This window comes from Cynocephalus volans, chromosome 11, assembly GCF_027409185.1.
Source record: "Cynocephalus volans isolate mCynVol1 chromosome 11, mCynVol1.pri, whole genome shotgun sequence".
Classification (NCBI taxonomy): Eukaryota; Metazoa; Chordata; class Mammalia; order Dermoptera; family Cynocephalidae; genus Cynocephalus; species Cynocephalus volans.
In genome coordinates, this window is record NC_084470.1 from 1999073 (window position 1) to 2011970 (window position 12898).

The following is a 12898-nucleotide window of genomic DNA, read 5'->3' on the forward strand; positions in this document are numbered from 1 at the left end:
AATAAACTTCAAATCAAATTTGTCAGTTTTTCCTTCATGGCTCAAGTTTTCGTATCTTGTTTGAGAAATCCTTTCTTATTTTATGTTACTGGTGATATCCTCCTATATTGCATACTAAATATTTTATAATTTTGTCTTTCATATTTGAGTTTTAATCCAACTGGGAGTTGTTTATTTTATAGTTCCAATGTCTCTTTATTCCATATGATCTCCCAATTATTCCAACACCACTTATCGAAGCCTGTCCTTACACACTGATCCACTCAGTCATGCGTCGTGTCTTTCAATGCACATTTCTGCTTCTGGGCTCTACTTTATTCGGGTGATCTATTTGTCAGTCTCCATGTTAATATTATACTGTATTATTTACATTAGCTTTATAATATAACAATAATTGATAGAGCAGTTCCTCCTATCTCTTCCAGGAATGTCTCAACTACATTTGGTCCTTTTCATTTTTGAATAACTTTAAAATCAGCTTACCAAGGTCAACAAAAATGTGCTAAAATTTTGATTAGTAGACCAGTGAATCTATAAATCAATTTGCGGATAACTGTCATCTTTTTAATATTGAGCCTTCTAATCCATGAACCCGATTGTATCTCTCCATTTATTTAGATTTTCCTGAATGTATCTCAATAAAGTTTTGACAATTTTCCCACAGAGGTCATATACAAGGGTACTTCAAAAAGTTCACGGAAAAATATAATTAAAAGATATTGCGAACCTATCCATGAACTTTGTGAAGTACCGTCATAAATCTTCTGTTAGGTTTATTCTTAGAAGCTTTGTGCTTTTAATGCTATTCTAAATGGCATCCTTTTAAAACTTCATTTTCTATTTGTTGCTAGAGTACAGAATTTGGTATATATAAAATTTTTGTATGGTAACTTTTGTATCCAGTAACATTGTAAGTTATTTCATTATTTCAAATACTTTATCCATAGACTTTTTATTTTCTACATACACAATAATGTGATCTGCGTTTTTAAAAATTTACTTCTTTTTTTTCAAGTTTTCTGATCCTTGTACTTACTGCTACTTTTTCTTGACTTATTGTGACGGATGGGATACCTGGTACAATGTTGAATATGTCACTAGTTTTTATTGATTCTATGCTAGTTTTTTAATGCTGAAAACTTCCTAAAATAAGGAGTGTGTGTATATATTAATCTCTATATTAGGATAGGCCCTTATAAACTCAATACTTGTTGAAAGATTAAATCTAGATTAACTTTAAACGTTGTGCAGTTCAAGAGTAACATTGTAAAGAAAATATTCCACTGAAGAGACCTAACAAAAGTAGCTTAAATAATATGGATATTTATTGTATCTTCCAACAAGAAAAAGATAAGTGTCTGTTGGCATTGTTTCATCAGTATGAGGATGTTGGGCCAGACACAGCTTCTGTTTTTACTTCCTTTCCCTCATTGTCATAAGACGACTGCTGCAAACCCAGGCATCACATCCAAGTAAAAGCAGGAAGGAACAGAGAAGGGGCAGCTAAATCTGTCCTTTCATGAGAATTTCCTAGGTGTAACCAAGGCTGACTTCACCTTACTTTTCACTAAAAAAAGCACATTTGGCTATCTCAAAGAACAACAGAGAGTGGGAGCAAAATATATGATTGTCATAACTGACTTCAACTTATCACCTGAGACTGGGCACACTGCTACTCCAAACAAAATTGTGGTAGTATTACCAAGAAAGATCGGCTAGCAAATAGAAGTGTCCGCTACAAGCGATGTTTCTTTTACTGCTTTCTTAATTTCACATTTACAGAGAATAAAATTAAAAATAATATGCTACTAATGCCAACCAAAGACCCCCTATAATGTTTTAATAATTTTACACATGAACTAGAGGTATTTTCATTAAAACCTTTAAGAAATCTTAATTAGTTAAAAGCTACCCCCATGAGGATATAAGAGAGGCCTTTAATATATTATTTTAGTAACATTTCCAGTTTCTGGTTGTATGATATTGGTTAAGCTTCTGAAAAATCAAATAAATCTACAAACTTTCCTATTAATCAAGTAATCTCATTAATTATCCTTTTCATTTAATCAACAAATATCATCCAGTCCTTATTAGCCCAGTGAAAGATCTTTTAATTCAGTAGTCTTACCTCAGGTATGCACCATATATGAAGAACAATCCCATCATCAGTCCATTTAAAATAAAAATCACACCAACATAAAAGCAAGCAGGGTCTCCCAATCCTTTGAAAAGACACAGATTACTCAGTATTTAATGAATAAATGACTATCGAGCAATTGGGCATAATTATCCAGTTGCATTAACACTTTCCCTTCATACGAGGTATTATTTAGTACTTCAGTGTTATACTGTAACGATTTGTTAGGGCTTCACATTTCTTTAAGTGATACTGTAAGATGATCCAGTTACCTGATCCATTATTACGAATAGTTGGAATCTTAACATATCCCATCTATAAGATTGTGTGTATATCTGTGTGTATAACACTTACTACGTGCTTCACAATCATCATCTCACATAATTCTCAGAACAAATGTATGAGATTAGTTGGTATGAAAATACTTTTTTTATGGTTGTGAAAGCAGAACATAGAAAACTTAAGTAACTTGCCAAGTTACTTAGCTCTAGCTGGTTGGAGCCAAGGTCTGAAGGCTGGCCTGTCTGATTCCTTCTACTTCTCTGACTGCTCCTTTCAGTCTGTTCTAAGAACTTCTCTTGTTTTATTCACCCCTCTTCAATGCTGGACCTCATCAGGCTCAATCACATGCCCTCTTCTTTTCTCAGTCTAAACATTCTCCTTAAAGAAACTCTTCCACTTCCATGGCTCCAATAATCTTCTAGATACTGATGACTCCAAGTCTCTACTCAGCCCGGAACTTTCTTCCTATTCCTATACTTACATATATCCAGGTAGCCACCTGACATCTCGACTTGAGATCTCTCAGGTACCTCAAAGTATGAAATGTAGCAATTCAAACCTGCTACTTTTCAAATGTGTCCTGTCATTCAAAGGAACTCAATTACTTGAGCCAGGAACCAAGCTCTGTTACATAGCTCTCCACTCTCCTTCCCCTCTCCCATTTAACAATTACCAAGTCTTGTCAATTCTATTTCCAAAATACCTCAAATCCAGGCACTTTCCAGTGATCTTTCCTGCAATCACTCGCTGAGAATAATAGCCTCAACCTGGCCTCAATAAACCCGCTTTTGTCCTTTATGAATATCCTTTCCATACAACTGCCAAAATAATATTTTTTAAAATGCAAATCTGTTAAAATTCTTCAGTGAATAAAATATAAAATCCTTAACCACTCTATGGCTCTGCATGATCTGACCCTTGCTCACATTCCCAGCATCATTTTGCACCATTTTTCTTCTCCACCTCTCTGCTCTAGGCATTCTAGTCTTCCTTTAGTTCCCTCTTGACGTAGGACTTTTGAGTATGCTGGTCCCTATTCTCAAATACTTCTCCTTTCTTACTCCTGACCTCAGTAACCTCATTTTCTTATGTGCAGTCCCCATCACAGTTGTAACTGCTAACAGCACTCTCAAAGCATCACCTCTAGGAGGGGAAGGCCCCACGCCTACCTGGCACATGTCTGTGTCCCAGGGCCAAACACTAACCTACTGCTTATTGGGAATGTAATACCATATGTGTCCACATATAAGGTGATATTTTTCATCCCTCAGAAAAGGTTATATCTTCTAGCTGACTGAGACATTACAAAGTTTCTTATTTTATAATGCATTTTCTCCATTCCTTTTACATTACACAAAAATGTATAACTGATCTTCAAACATCCTCTACCAATGCTATTTTAGATGACATAAACATCACCTGAAGGAAGATTTAGTTTATATTCTAAGAGTTCAATGTTATTATAAACAAGTCAGTAAAAATACATTCATAAAATATAGTAAGTAGTCATGCTGTAGAGAATCTGAGAAAATAAAGAAAAAACAAGTGTGTAAATTTTATGCAAGTAGATATACGTGGCTTTAAATAAGAGTCTCAAGGGACAGCATTACACTTGGATTGTACAAGTGCTAAATTGCAAACACCTTAACTGCAAGTGACTATTACATGTCCTGGAAAACCATTAGATGATTCCAAAAGTGGTTCTTTGACATAAACACCAATGTATAAGACACACAGAAGAGTTTGATTAAAACTATTCATGGACTATGAGTGTATAAAAAAGTAGTATTTCTAAATCAATCTGTTATTGTCTATCTGATTTTTAAACACGCATGTGTAACTAAATTAATACATTAACTATTACAAGTAGATAATTGATTCCTTAGTCTATCCCCAAAATTATACATTGAAATTACCAAAAAACTTTTTTCTCATTCTGAAATAAAAGACTGATGTATACTCAAGATTGCCTTACATTGGGGTATATTAATACGCAAATTAAATTCCAAATTTATACTCAAAAGCACATAGCCTTCTCAGAAAACTACTTCAAAGTATAAAATACTCATTGGAGTGAATCAGTTTTAGGGTGTTCTAAAGAATAAAAAAAAAATCAATCCAATAGTTTACAATAATTCTCAAAATGAGTCATAATATTATAAAATGTTTATGAAAATACTAATGACAGCACAGCATCATTTTAGGAAGAAACGTGCCTTCACAGCTTTGAACTTCATTAAGAGGTTCTACTCTGGTGACATTCCAGCAGGTCTTAGTTTCTAGCCCAAGTAAATTCATTATTCCCATGAATGTGCGATACCAGCAGGCTATGATTACCTACAAGTGATAAAAACAAAAAGCAGTAATGGAGGAAAATACATTCTCTTCATCATAACAACTGTTCCAACATACCATTTTATGATGGTTGCCTTTGACAATATAAACTGTGACAAATTTATTTAAAACTTTCCATTATACTTGGAAACAGTCATTTTAAAATTATATATACTATATACAGTATGTGTATCAACTCAATAATATAAATGATAATAACTATAAAATCAAGTATAAGAGTATACAATTAAAATATAATGGTGATTAACAGAAAAATTAATCAAAGATTTATAGAAACATTTCATAACATTTCATTTAGATCCTTGAATTTATTTTGTTCAAAAATATGGGAAATACTTTATTTAAAAAACTGAAATGGAATACCTCCTGTACCCATTAAAACTTTGACCAAGCGGAAGATTTAATTAATTCTTCTCAATCTGCAATCTAGTTTTAAAAATGCAAAGATGGGGAAAAAACAACAGAGAAAAAATTAGAAACACAAAATGTTCATGTCTGGGAGATTTTTAAAAAATAACTTTATAGATTTTGGAAAAATAACATGAGATCATTGGGGGGAAAAAAGTCAAAAAATAAGGAATTCAAAAGAGAAAATAAGAACTACCTAGAGCTAACCACTTTTAATATTTTGCTGATCATCTTTCCTTCATTGCCCTGAAACGTGTAGCTCGAGTTACCCAATATTACATAATCACATCCTATCATAAATTTTTATTTTATTTTTATTTTTTTTTATCTTTTTCGTGACTGGTACTCAGCCAGTGAGTGCACCGGCCATTCCTATATAGGATCCGAACCTGTGGCGGGAGCGTCGCTGCGCTCCCAGCACCGCACTCTCCTGAGTGTGCCATGGGCTCGGCCCATAAATGTTAATGTAATATACATCATTAAATGTCTTTCCATTTCTAGTAAGTATGTTTACTATTTTATTTTACTTTTTCATTATTTTAAAAAACTGACATTCTGTTAAAATTTATGTCTATTCTTGTAGATTTACCATACATATGCAAAAATATTACCACATTAAATGTAAACTTCTAAACTAAAATTATACTCCTTTTGGGATGCAGATTGATATAGCACGGAAAGCATGGCTTTGAAGTAAGAAGTGAATTAAAATTCTAACTCTAAGTTACAGTTTCTATATCCTCAAGTAATCCTTCAACCTCTAAACCTTGGTCACCTCATCTCTCAAATTGGTTTAATAATAAAAGCTTTAGATGAGAAATTAATCTCCTCATGAATACAAAAAGTATGAACATACAATTCAACACTGTAATTCTACATAGAGTTGGCAGTAAATTTAGATCTTTTTAATTTTGTATCTGCAATATGAAAATGAGACTGAGAACAGCTCCTTGTCACCTGTCCTTTACAATTCTATCAAGTTTTAAGAATAATTGAGCCACATTATCATAATCACTTTTCACAACATCAAGAAAACCTGGAAAATGTGTTTACTAATTATTCAATAAATATTGTTGAATAAGTAAAAAGAAAAAATAGCTAAGGTCACTGAGACCATACTGTTGTAAATTAATGGAAGAAGAAATAAAGAATTTATTACATAATTTAAAGATCAAAAAAACTAAAAAATTAAAAATAATAATTATCAAACACTGGGAAAATTGGAACTAGTATAATAAGCTAAATCCTCATCTTATGTATACACAGAGTAAGTCAATATTAACTGAAGTTGAACATACAATAAATAGGATTTTTGTCTCTCTGATTTTTGCATTTACACTAGAGTTATGGAGATAACAATCAGAGTAAATAAAAACAGAAGAGTGCCTTGGAAGAGTAAGTGGGGATAAGTGTAGAAAACTGCTTCTTTCATCTTAAGCAGGTCTATTCCATACGATCATTACTATTAAAAATTATATTTAAAAAACATACAGAAATAAAAAACAGAAAGAAATGTAGGAAACCTCCAAGTATTTGAAAACTAAGCAACACAATTCTAAATATCCAACGAATCAGAGAACTCACATGAGAAATTAGAAAATAATTTAGAAAATAATTGAACTGAATGAAAATGAAAAAACAATATATATTTAAATAATGCAAGTTTCTGCTTTGAGGAAAATGGAGTAGATGTACTTTTCCCTGTTACTCCCTCTAAGTACAACTAGAAACCCTCTGAATTATATATAAATCAAACATGAGAAGACACTGAAAGGCACAGAAAAGAAGGCAGACTTGGAACTCAAACAACAACGTAGTTATGAATTCCCTGGGCTTTCTTTTTGTCTCATTTTCTCAGATATGGAGTTAAAAAGGATGGAAATGCAGAAATGCCAGTGGGTGGGCACTGCTATGGTTTGAATGTGTCCCCTCCAAAACTCAGGTGTTGAAACTTAATGGCTGATGTGAGATTATTAAGAGGTGGGGCCTTTCAGAGGTAATTAGGCCACGAGGGCTCTTCTCTCGCAAACGAGGTTAAGGCCCTCATAAGAAAGGCTTCGTGCAGCGTTTGGCTCTCTCACCCTTCCTCCTTCCACCACGTGGGGACACAGCATCCCTCCCCTCTGTAGGATGCAGTATCAAGGTGACATCTTGGAGCAGCCGTCGCCAGATGACCAAACCTGCTGGTGCCTTCATCTTGGATCTCCCAACCTCCAGAACTGTGAGAAATAAATTTCTGCTCTTTATAAATTATCCAGTCTCAGTTATTTTGTTACAACAGCACAAAGTCGAGTAAGACAGGCAAAGATACAAAAAGCACCAATAAAAGTCAAAGGACCAGGACAGGGGTAGCCTAGAAATACAGACAACTTATAGACAATAATCTCTCTGCTCCAACCAAATACCACAAAAACAACCTGTGGCCCCAGCCCTACCATACCAACAAAGGCCAAGTCGGGAACCCAGGCATCTAACCTCACGAGGCTTTAATGAAGCACGCCAACCCACCCACTGGGACTGTATCAGAGACAGCTGAGAAGAGAGTTCCCCACCCCTGTGTATCACTACAGACCACGTGAGGAGCCTGGACTTTCCCCCACAACCAGCAGTAAGGAGGGACCCTTTCCCTTCCCCAGTGTGGCGATGGCGGAGGAGGCCCAGCAGAGAGGCAGGACTTTCATCACCACCCATGGTGACAGGGCCATCCCCTGCACAATGTCAGCAGAGACCACACGGTGAGTCCGACAGAACTCCCACCCACCCAGCAGTAATTCGGAGCACCCCTACCTCAGGGTTAACAGAGACAGGGAGTGATCCTAGACTCCTGTACCCACCTGACAGGAACAAGACAGTACCCTTCCTTCCTGTGCTGGGGTGCTGCCAAAGGAAGCCAGCTAGAGCAGAGGTTCCAATAAGGTCAAGCCTTGTAACATTCAAAATGTCCAGATTTCAACTGAAAATCATTCATCATATCCAGAACCAGAGAGGTCTCAAACCAAATGAAAAAAATCAATAGATTCCAACACTGAGATGACAGAAACATTAGAATTAAGTGACAAAGCTACCATCATAAAAGGCTCTAATGAGCAATCATGAATACATTTGAGACAAATGAAAAACAAAAAATCTTAGCAAAGAAACAAAGTCTCAAAAAAATAAAAAATGTAAGGAAAAAACAAATAAAAATTTCATAACTGAAAAATACGACAACCAAAACTTAATGGGTGGGCACAACAGCAGAATGAAGTATTTATTCAACAAAATATGTGCAAGACTTGGATGCTGAAAACTACACAATGATAATGAAAAAAATCAAAGGAGATCTAAATAAACAAAGAGACATACCATGTACATAAATTGGAATATTCTAAATAGTAAAGATGTCAATTCTCCCAAAATTGATTTTCAGGTTTAATGCATTTCTTATCAAAATCCCAACAAGATTTTTGTAGATATAGAAAAGATCACTGTAAAGTATATATGAAAAGGCAAAGGAACTAGCTAAACCAATTTTAAAAAATAATAAAGTGGGAGAAATCAGACTAATGGAGTCCAAGTTATTATGTAGATGCATTAATCAAGACCATATGGTATTGGCTGAGGAAGAGACACATAAATCAACAGAAGATAACAGATAACAGAAATAGACTCACACAAATATGTGCAACTGACATTTTTGACAAAGGTGCAAAATGCAATTCAGCGAAGGAAAGATCATTTTCAACAAAGGATGCTGGAGCAATTGGACATCCACAGGGAAACAGACAAACAAACAAAAAGAAACTTGATTTAAGTTTAACTCAAAAAGAATTAGAGTTAAACCTTTTAGAAAAAATACAGGAGAAAATCTTTATCCTCTATGACTAGGAAAAGAATCCTCAGACTTGACACCAAATGCATAAGGGGAAAAATTTATAACTTGGACTTCATAAACATTTTTAAATGTTGCTATGCAAAAGACCCTGTTTAAGAGGATGAACTGGAAAGCTAGGGACTAGGAGGATATATTTGTAAACTGCCTATCTGACAAAGAGCTAGTACCTAGAATATACAAAGAACACCCTAAGATTCAACATTAAAAAAACAAACAATCCAAATAGAAAATGTACAAAAGACACGAAGACATGTTTCACTGGCTAGGGAATACAGACGGCGAATACGCACAAGGAAAGACATTCAACATCATTAGCCATTAGGGAAATGCAAATTAAATCAACAATGATTTATCACCATACACCTGAGAGAATGAGTAAAATTAAAAAGTGACAACACCAAATACAGGTCAGGATGCAGAGAAACCTGATTATGGCTGTGTTTAGGTTATATTTATTGACTACCTACTATGTGCCACAAGGAAATTAGCACGGTGTCATTCATTCAATAAATATTATATTAAGTCAGCTCCACACTCCAGGCACTGGGCATCTGGGATGTAGCCAAAAACAACAAAGTCCTTGCCCAGATGGGCATCAAAAAAAAAAAAGACACATTACCTGAGAATGAAAAGAGGTGAGGAAGTTTGAGAAAACTGAAGAGAGAAGATATGAAATAGGCATCAGGACAGGGATTAGCAAAACCAAGACCCAAGGACCAAATCAGGATCTGTGGCCTATTTCTGTACCAGTACCATAAGGGGGACAATGTTTGTTACCTTCCCCCAGCTGTTTAAGACATTTTCCCATAAGGGAGACGATGGAGAAGAGTGTGGGTGAATTTCATGCCTTTCCCTAAAGGGCTGCTATTGCTCTCCCAGGCTTTACCACGAAGGATACCTTCTCTGGACTCTTGCTAATTTTCTTCGGAGAGCACCCTGTGAGATCCACAGAAAAAGCCTGCAAAAGAATGCAAATTCCCTTGCTAACCTACACGAGGCATCTGCCAACTGGTGAACAATTTGAGCTGAATTCTTTACCGTGGTGTCTAGTGGCATCTGACCCACGTAACCAATGCTTGTGTCCCTCTTCTTCTCGCAGGTGTTTTCCTTCCTTTGATTTTGGGTTTGCTGATTGCCCTGTGAGCCCAGCTCCCAACAGCTTCAGGAAAAGTAGATGTGCAGATTATCCAGCTTTTGGTGTTGCTGCTGCTGTTGAGGATGGAAGGCTGACAGCAATCGTTTCTGCTTTTCTACACCCAAGGGAAAGCTGACCCAACATGATTACATCTGACTGTCCACCTTCTCATTGTTTTACACTTGGGAAGCTGATTATAGCTGGAGAAACACAATTCTGCTGGCTGATATTGCTCTAAGTTCAGGACCATCGACCTCAAGTAAAGCCCTTGGTGCTACCCAGGAAACCCACTTTATATCCCTAATCTAGTCAATCTCGTACTCGTAGATCAGAAGGTCAGAAAGCTTTTACTATAAAAAGCCAGTCAGTAAACATTTTAGGCTTTATGAGAGTTTCTGACTCATATTCCTCTTTGTCTGTGTTTACATTTATCTCTAGGTTTGTATGTTTGTTATCCATCACTCAAGAGTTTGGAGTTGATCCTGGTATTCTCTGAGCTTCTCAGATCTGTGGTTTGATATCTAACACCAATTTTGAAAAATTGTCCATCAGGTATTCTTCAAATAATTCTTCCCCATCCCCCATCCCTTGTTTCTTCTCCTACTATGATTCTAATTATATCTTAGAACGTTTGATATTGTCTCAGAGCTCTTCAATACTCTGTTCTGCTTTTTCCCTCCACCCTTTTTTCTCTTTGGATTTCATTTTGGCTTGGGTGATTTTGTCCCCCCCTCCCCTTTTGTTTTATTGTGGTTTGCCATTTTAAGCATTTTTAAACATACAATTGCATGGAATTAATTACACTCATGATACCATGTAACCAACACTTCTATTACCAAAACTTTTTCATCATCCTAAACATAGACTCTGTATCCATTAGGCAATAACTTCATTATCACCCCCACTGCCCCCATTTCCAGTAACCTCTAATCTACTTCTGTCTCTGAATTTTATTTTCTTAATTGACCCCGATAATTGTATATATTTATGGAGGACAATATGATGTTTGGGTACACTTACATCAGAATAATCAGCATATCCGTCACCTCAAACATCTGTCACCTCTGTGTTGAGAATATTCGACATCCTCTCAAGCAGCTACTTGAAGTCATGCAGTAACTTGTTGTTGACTGTAGTTTCCCTGTGTTGCTAGAGCACACTAGATCTTACTCTCACCTCTCTACAACTTTGTGTTCACTGATGGCCCTCTCCGTATTCTTCCTCCCCTCTCCCCTGACCAGTCTCTAGTAACCACTATTCTACTCTACTTCTATAAGATCTACTTTTTTAGCTTCCACATATGAGTGAGGGCGTGTGCTAATTCTCTTTCTATGCTTGGATTATTTCACCCATTTTGCAGCAAATAGCAGGATTTCATTCTTTTTTATTCCATTGTGTGGAATACCATTTTCTTCATCCAATCATCTACTGATGAACATTTAGGTTGGTTCCAAATCTTGGCTATTGTGAATACAGCCATGGTAAACACAGGACTGCAGGTGTCCCTTCAACTTGTTGACTTCCATTCCTTTGGATATATACCCAGTGGTGGGACTGCTGGATTGTGTGGCAGTTCTACCTGAAGTTTTTTGAGGGACCTCTATACTGTTTTCCATAATGGCTGTACGTATATTCCCACCAACGTTGTAAAAGAGTTCCTCGTTCTCTGCATCCTCACCAGCACTTATTTTGTCTTTCTGATAACAGCCATCCCATCACTTTGGGTAGTTTCTATCTACCTATTTTCAAGCTCACCGATTGTCTCTTCAGCTGCGTTGAGTCTACTGATGAGCCAATATAAGGCATTTTTCATTTCTGTTACTGTTTTTTATTTCTAGCATTTCCCTTTGATTTTTCCTTATAGTACCTGTTAAAATTATCTATCTGACCCTGCATATCATCTGTCTTTTCCATTTGAGCCTTTGAAATATCAATCAGAGATATTTTAAATTCCCTGTCTGGCTGTTCCTGCACCTGTATCTTATTTGAGTCTGGCTGATAGTTGCTTTGTCTCTTCAGTCTGCGCATTTTCTTGTCTTTTGGCATGCCTCTTCACAACATTCTGTTGACAGCTAAACATGTTGGATAGGAGAGCAGATACAGAGGTCAGTGTTTTTATGCCTAAAATACACCTTTCCTTCTGCTAGGTCTTTATCGTGGAGATTTATGTTCATCTAGTCAGGGGTTGGGCTGGATTTGAAACTGCTGCTATAATTATCTGAGTGGGAGTTTGTTGTTGCTGTGGGCACCAGGGATTTCAAATCCCTCTAGTGGTACCTTGTCTTTAGCTTGGTTTTGGGTTTTCCTTTTGTGCTACTCCCTACAGAGAACTGTCCCTCAAAACTTCCTCAGTCATATTTCACTGTGATTTTTTACTCAAGGTTTGTTAATGTGGTTGCAGGGGTGGGTGGGGGCAGAGGCTTTCCGATTTTCCAATTAAGCCTCAGTCTTAGGCAGGTATTGGAACCTGGGCCTCAGGGGCACAGACTTCACAAGTTTTCCTGCCCCTTCTCCAGAGATACAGCTGCTTTTTAAAAATTATTTTTTCCCCACCTGCTCTCTTTCACCAGCCACACAGTGTACCCACCAGTGTTCTCAAACTATGTTTTTGATACCCTTCTCTCTGCAGATCGTGGGGTTTTTTACATAGGGGAGATTGGGGGCAGGGATCTGAGTGTAATATGAGCAGTGGCTGCTGTTCCCTGCC

At 36.4% G+C, this 12898-nt stretch overlaps 1 protein-coding gene across 1 annotated transcript in view; it reads right to left on the bottom strand.

Moving 5' to 3' along the window:
• DPY19L2 (dpy-19 like 2) overlaps positions 1-12898 on the bottom strand; it is a 141068-nt gene that overhangs the window by 117077 nt on the left and 11093 nt on the right. The window contains exons 5-6 of the mRNA XM_063114522.1: positions 4636-4756; positions 2129-2222 (exon numbers count right to left, since the gene is read on the bottom strand). Of these exons, the coding sequence (XP_062970592.1) occupies positions 2129-2222; positions 4636-4756 (215 nt within the window). The remainder of the gene's footprint in view (positions 1-2128; positions 2223-4635; positions 4757-12898) is intronic.